The 7,684-nt window shown below is 38.4% G+C and overlaps 1 protein-coding gene across 1 annotated transcript in view; it reads left to right on the top strand.

The window, feature by feature from the left end:
* Positions 1-534: 534 nt before the first annotated feature.
* LOC107661222 (progestin and adipoQ receptor family member 3-like) overlaps positions 535-7,684 on the top strand; it is a 10,689-nt gene continuing 3,539 nt past the window's right edge. The window contains exons 1-5 of the mRNA XM_016450721.1: positions 535-589; positions 2,827-3,057; positions 3,219-3,381; positions 4,039-4,191; positions 7,288-7,485. Coding sequence (XP_016306207.1) covers positions 579-589; positions 2,827-3,057; positions 3,219-3,381; positions 4,039-4,191; positions 7,288-7,485 — 756 coding nt within the window. The 5' untranslated portion in view covers positions 535-578. The remainder of the gene's footprint in view (positions 590-2,826; positions 3,058-3,218; positions 3,382-4,038; positions 4,192-7,287; positions 7,486-7,684) is intronic.

Raw genomic sequence — 7,684 nt, 5'->3', positions numbered from 1 at the left:
TGTGAAGTTTCGGTGTCTTCTCAATGACAGGTAAAGTCAGTTATAAATCTGGCCAGTAATGTCAAGACAGATACTTTATGCAAATCAAATTTGAAACATTTCTGAATGTCTTCTCCATTTACCCTAAACAAGTTCAAATAAAAAGACATATCAGATGGACTGAGGAATAAACAAAAAAAAACTACTTATCACGGACGTTATCATTTAGTACAAATATTTTAGCCTACGTAAAAAACACCTGAACCAGAAATGTGATGGCACTCTCCTGTCTTGCTGGGTTTGCTGCAGTCAGGCAAATTGCCTTGGCAATGCTGTTGACAGCCTGTTGAAGAGTGGAGTGATGAAAGGTGAATTAGGAGCGCTAATGAAGAACACACTCCCACTTGAGAAGGTAATTATCTTGGGTGTAATAGCTGAGGGAAGATTAGGTGTGATTCTAGCCCCAGAGGAGTAGGCTATCACACAAGATTACACCTGAGATGTTTATGAAAAGAAAAAAGTCTTCAAAACGTGTTGACAGCAGTCTGCCACCCACAGGTCTCAATTCAGTCGATGTAGCCTAATGAATGCGATGAAAAATGGGTGCTATAGAGAATGAGGAGTTACGTCACGATCTTTTCACTCCGCATTGCATTTCGGGAAGGCGCCGCCATATTAGCAGGATACGCTATCCGTTCCCATGGTTACTTCTCATTCTCTATAAGGATAAATGCTTATCTTTTGTTTTGTTTTTGCCTTTAAGTTAAACAACCATTCATTCTTCATTGTATCGTTTGCAGGGAAGAGAAGCTATTTTATCGCACTGCATGATATGCACTGCATTTCTCTCTTAGGTTTTGTAGAATTTGGTTTACAGTGTTTACCCGATTAGCTTGAATACAGTGTCGCTCGCTGCTGCTTCAGCCATCATATGGTACATTATCCAAATAAAAGTGTGTGTTCAACAAGCTGACAGAAGTCGATCCATTTCTTTGTTGGAAACTTTTAAATGACAAAGTATAATTGATGTCATTATAAATATTAATTTTTCCATGGCCACGAAGGAGAATCAGAGATTGGGTCACATTCAGCGAACCGTCACGAACTCACTACTTTTTATATTTATTTCAACAAATGACAAGCAAAATCAAATCCCTAGGAGCTTGGGGAAAGTTTTGTAGCATTTTCAAATGCTAGTTTAATGTGCTAAGACGGTGATGCTAAAAGACGTGCAGATGAGCCAGAATATCAACGCGACATGTTTAAATGTAAAGCGTTTTCCTCTCTTTAGAAAACTGTAGTATAGAAAGCGCTTCTGGATTAAGACAGCGATTTCTAAAGTTCATATTTTGGGCTCATCTGTTTTTCCACACATATTATGCTTTATTAGTAAGATGTGTGTACAGAATGTGGTCTTTAAATATCACTGTCTCGGTGCATTAAGCGCGTTCTTTATATGAGAGGAAAATGCTTAACGTGTAAATAAACGCGTTGCGTTCACATTTTGATCTTATATGCATATCTGCACATAGTATATGCTTTACAATTTTGTCTTTATCACCGTCTTGGTACATTAAGCTACTTTAAGCATTTTAGAAAGTCCCTTGTTCAAGTTCAGCTAATCCACAAGCCTAGTGAGAGTGAGAGTCATGCAAAGAAGGCAATGTTAACTATTAAACCAACAAGAAGATTGATAAAGTAATCGCCGGATAGAAGACAGGGATTAATGCCTCGGGTTACATGTGACAATAATCTCTCTATTAGCCTGTTAGCAGCTAGCAACACAGCACAGCTTCCTGCTGCCCTCACCGGGCTAATATGAGTCTGAACATGGGATACTAACATCATTTATGAGCCTCACAGACACGAACGCGGATTCTTCGATGCAGACATTTATCTGACCAATGGTAAATTTAAATTCAGGATTAAGCAAACACTAATCCGTTTCGGAACTAAGCACACTAGATAGATGTGATTAGCATTTAGCTGCTTATCCATTTTAGATACAGCACAGTGATAGCGAATTTAGCGATAAAGGTAAATATTTGACTAGTTAGGGTATTGCATTTATTGAAATAAATAATTTCATATTTCAGTAGGTTTATATGTTGTGTATATCTGTATGTATTTTGCCATAAGCTTTACAACATGTTGGACAGTGACAGGGATGTCTGTTACTTGAGCCCACCCTAAAGCTTCGTTTCATGTTATTAACAGGCTTCGTTCTAAATAAGGTGTGAAATTTGCATTTGTATTATGTACAGCCCAAGTGCTTAGTTTTTCCATAACAATCTAACAGTTCAGCAATGAACGCAAGCAGTACTCACTGATTCTTGAGACCGGACAAAACATACCCCACATTTACTTCCCAGTAGTGCTTGATATTACCATTTTTAAATGAAGCAGAAATATATAGCTAGAACGTTCTTAACAGGTTCCATTTACTTTTTACTTTATTATTTTCACATGATATTCAGCATCGTTTTTGTAGTATATACATATGATTATAGTAATTATTAAAGTTTTGACTAAGGTTCTAATTTTTAATTTTAGTTCAGTAATTTTGTCATATACTTGTCATTTTCATTATTTTTATATATTTGTTTTGGTTTTTGAAACCAATTTTATATCAGTTTTTCATCTAATATTTCTATTTTTAATACTTTTAGTTAACAATAACAACACTGATATAATGACATATTAAACACACACACACACCTCAGCTATACTTCACAATAAAAGTTTTATGGAGGAGGTCAGTTAAAACTGCACTCTTTTATAAAATTTCACATCCATGTCACTTTTTGTCAGATATTTATAAAAACCATTTATCCATTAAACTTTGTGTGTCTGTAGGACTCTGAGTGTGAGACTGGGTGACATTATCATCATGCCATCAGCGAAGGTGCTGAAGAGTGCCCAGTACATTGAATTGGGCAGTTACAAGTATTGGCCAGTTCTGGTGCCCAGAGGAATCCGCCTGTACACTTACGAGCAGGTGCCGGGATTCCTACGGGAAAATCCTTATATCACTGATGGCTACAGAGCCTATTTGACCTCTAGACTGTGCATTAAAAGGTAAGTGCAGGTTCAATGCAGAGTGTATTTTTTTTCAATAGCAAACATCAGAATGAACAAATATTTTAGGATGATATTAATTACTGTAGGTATAGTAATATAGCTCAGCCAACTGAGGGAATAACAAGATATTAGCTGGTATAATCTCACGTGTTTTGTAGCCTTTTCATTCTGTCCAATGAGACGGTAAACATCTGGAGTCATCTGTTGGGGTTCTTCCTGTTCTTCACACTGGGAGTTTATGACTTGTTGGCGGTGCTGCCTATGTTAGGAGCATCCAGAGAGGACTATGTCATCTACTCCATAGGCCTCTTCTGCTTTCAGGTATGTCCGTGCTACTTGCATCATGCCCTCACATTATTTGGCTTTGCGTTTAGGTAGAAAATTGGAAACGAGGAAAAACTTGAGCAGTTCAGAAGTGTGTTTAATAGACGCTGTAAATAGTTAACACAGTAGGTAGTGGATATAAAGTGTTTATTTTTGTTTTTTTGGCATGACAAACAAATAATCTCTAACCATGGTTGCTTGCTTGGATCAGCTCCATCTTTTTTAATAAAAAACTGATCTTAGATCAGCAAAAAGTATTCATATAATCCTTGGACTGTTGAAGGCCTTATCAGGCTTTCCACATTCACAGTTGCCAGGGATTAGAGTTGAAATTTATGATTTTATCACCTAAACCCAGTCCTGTCTAATTCTAGATCTGTTATCGGTTGCTCTCGTGCCATCGGTTATAGACAGAAATGGGAGCTTCTCTCCTTGGCAGCCATTCTCTCAAGCATCAGGATTAGGCAAAGTGCCTCTACCACCTTTCATATTCTCTCATACAGACATAATTATAGCATCTTTGTTTGGCTTCATAAGTTCATCATATAAGGTTTAGCTTTTTTTATTGTATTGTGAAAACTTTGCATATGTGAATCCGCATATATGGCCTACACACACCTATCTGTATCTCAACACTTTGCGTTGTCTTTTCAGGTGTGCATGCTGTGTTCTGTTGGCTATCATCTGTTCTGCTGCCACCGTTCCGAAAAAAACAGCCACCGCTGGATGGCACTGGATTATGCCGGGATCTCCATCGGAATCATAGGCTATGTTCCAGGAGTGTTCTACGCATTCTACTGTAATAACGTATGTGCATCTGCTTTCTTAGAGAGGGTGCTGCTACAGTCAAAAAAAAAAATGGAATTGAAAAAAAAATGATGGAAGCTTATTTCCACCATGAAATAAAGGTTTTTTGTGGCTTTTAATCTCGCAATTCAAAATTTTTTCTCACAACTTGAGTTTTGTTTTTTTTTACAATTGAAACTTTCCTTCTCAGGATTGCATTTTATATTTGACAATTAATCCTTCACTGGGAGTTTGATTGACAAGCGATCTGACCAATCATAACACCGAATCTGCCATTTTGTCCGACAAACAAACCAGACAGGAGAGTAGATTAACGTCGGTAGACTTGAACTTGAAAAATGGTGTGCATTGACGTCTTTCCGTGGTTGAAACAAGATACCTTCTGATGTTTATTCATGTTTATTTCATGCTATAACCTGTAAAGAGGAAGAGATGATCGGAAAGCACGCCGCTTGAACTGAGACGCTACAGCGATCTGTCACAACACATTAAAGAGCCACAAAATGGTATTTATTGTTTGAATTTATTTTTAAAAATAACAAAATTTGAAAGCTGACACTTTCATACCAAAAGTAACCTGCTCTGTCTTGTCTGTCGGCGCGTTTCCTCTTTGCTCCGCAATCTAATTTTCACTGCGTGAGAACATGATGTGTTGCGTGAGAGCGCCATGGCTTGTCGGTCGTAGCAACAGTAACTAAGGGGGGTGGGTCTTTGCGAAGGTCAATTGCAAGTTATAAATTCATAATTGTGAGTTTACGTCTCACAGTTTAGACTTTTTTTTCTCGGATTTCTGAGCTTACAACTTGCATTTCATGTTTTTTTTTTTTTCCACCACGAAATAAAAAAAGAAGGTAATTGTGACTTTTTATATCACAATCTCAGAATTGCAAGAAAAGAAGTCAGAATTGTTAGATTAAAAAGTCTCAATTACCTTTTTAATGTGTTTATTCAGTGGTGAATATAAGCTTTCATGCTTTTGTGTGATGTTTGAGTTGATTGCTAATGCCTGTGTACTGATGGGAAAAGTCACTGTGTATTTGTTGTGGAATGGGAATGGTCAGGGTGTATGTTAGCACCACAAGTCAAGACAAATTTCCATTTAGGAGATGTACTAAACTACCAAAGTATATTGGAACTAAACCATTCTGGCATAGGGGAGGTGGAGATGTGGGCAGTACTGGAGGTAAACGTCCCATAACTTCATCAGCGAAGTAATAAATGTTTATGGGTAGAGTTTGATCCACTGTGTGCGATAGGCCAATGGCACTATGGCCAATGTGGACAGGGGTAGATTAATTAGGTGGCTTGAGGTGTATCGTCCCACAGTGGTCTCTAGCAGCAGATGGTTGGCCTGCTTTTGTTGTGGGCATATGTTACCTGTGCAACAGATACAGAGCAAGAGTTCACCTATTCCTGGGGAAAACAGTCTGGTGTGTGTGTGTGTGTGTGTGTGTGTGTGTGTGTGCGCGCGCTGTGAATACTACACGGAGAGGCTGTTTTTATGTGTTTAGTAAATCACCATTTCACTATATTTTCTATTTCGCTTGTAGTACACATTATCATTTTTTCATCAGCCGAAAAGGACACTTATGACATCATTTACTCACCCTCGTGTCATTCTTAACATGTATGAATTTCTCTTTTCTGAAAATTTTTCTTGAAAAAAAAGGATATTTTAAAAACCAATTTTGGACCACATTGATTTTCACTGTATGGACAAAAACATTTTTCGTGTTTCACAGATGAAACACTTTTGTGTTCCACAGATGAAAGTTTGAAACGACGTGGGTGAGTAAATGATGAAAGATTTTTCATTTTTGGGTGAACTATCCCTTTAAAAGCGAGGAATAGTATGAACATTTAATAGGAAAGTTAGAAGTGCACACACTGAGAGCTGTCGCATCTTGACATTTCCCGTGAGATTACTGTTGTCGGGTGTGTGTGTGTGTGTGTGTGTGTGTGTGTGTGTGTGTGTGTGTGCGCGCGCTGTGAATACTACACGGAGAGGCTGTTTTTATGTGTTTAGTAAATCACCATTTCACTATATTTTCTATTTCGCTTGTAGTACACATTATCATTTTTTCATCAGCCGAAAAGGACACTTATGACATCATTTACTCACCCTCGTGTCATTCTTAACATGTATGAATTTCTCTTTTCTGAAAATTTTTCTTGAAAAAAAAGGATATTTTAAAAACCAATTTTGGACCACATTGATTTTCACTGTATGGACAAAAACATTTTTCGTGTTTCACAGATGAAACACTTTTGTGTTCCACAGATGAAAGTTTGAAACGACGTGGGTGAGTAAATGATGAAAGATTTTTCATTTTTGGGTGAACTATCCCTTTAAAAGCGAGGAATAGTATGAACATTTAATAGGAAAGTTAGAAGTGCACACACTGAGAGCTGTCGCATCTTGACATTTCCCGTGAGATTACTGTAACACTGTGCTAGAGTATATTTGATTATGTTGTACGATAGTTTATTCCTCCTTTGCTGTTAGTTTGCACAATGGATCCCCTGTGGAGCGGCTTTGTACTGCCGGTATAAAAACGACGAGGTGCCGCTTGGCGTGGAATCTTCTTTGTTCAAGAATCTGGTGCATTTTTCTGAAAGCTTGGATCTTGGATATCCTGAGCAAGCTGCTTGCTCTCGTCCCCTCTACTCCCACTTGCTGTTTGCCGAGCACCAGCGCTTTTGGCCACGCTGCTCCACATGGTTCGCCCCACATATTGGAAGTGCTGGCTTATTGTGCCCCAGAATGCGGCAGAAATCTGCTCCAGCCCAAAGCAGATGGCGGTGTTCATGGACCCACTCCGTCACTCCTGTTCCCCACCATATGACATTCACACGTGGGTGAGCCATCTCCACTCTCCCCCTGCCAAGTGTTTAGCTTTGCTTTTTGGATGACTACTCAATCAGCCAAGTGCCCCAAGAGAAAGAGGGACCGCTTTCTCCATTGCTTTTTCTTGCACCAGTTTTTTTTCCTCCTCCAGAACAAGTGATTTTTTGTGTCTATGTTGTGCACATTAAGAGGACTTCCATGTGTTTGTGGTTCATGTAGTTTCGTCTGGTTTGTGTAACTGTCTGCAGTACTGGCGGCAGGTGTACCTGGTAACCGTTCTGGCCATGATGTTGGCAGTGTTCTTTGCCCAGATCCACCCTCATTACTTGACCAAGAAGTGGCAGAAGCTTCGCTCTGTTATATTCTGTGCTGTGGCAGGATATGGCCTAATCCCCACCTTTCATTGGATCTGGCTCAGTGGGGGTTTCAGCTCAGACATAGTCCAGGTAAAAGGCATCCTCAAAATTTTTTAATAGATATTCTTAAGAAACATCAACCATATTAATAATAATGAGTATTGCCAGACATATATATATTACATTTTACACACACACACATATATAATTAGAAGTTACAACATTATTATTATTATTGTTATTACTGTTTTTTTTTTAATTTATATTTACCAGACATTTTTTCCCATTT

This window comes from Sinocyclocheilus anshuiensis, unplaced genomic scaffold (assembly GCF_001515605.1).
Source record: "Sinocyclocheilus anshuiensis isolate Anshui unplaced genomic scaffold, SAMN03320099.WGS_v1.1 scaffold1365, whole genome shotgun sequence".
NCBI lineage: Eukaryota > Metazoa > Chordata > Actinopteri > Cypriniformes > Cyprinidae > Sinocyclocheilus > Sinocyclocheilus anshuiensis.
Note: the sequence above shows the minus strand (reverse complement) of the source record. Positions and strands in the feature narration are given on the sequence as shown.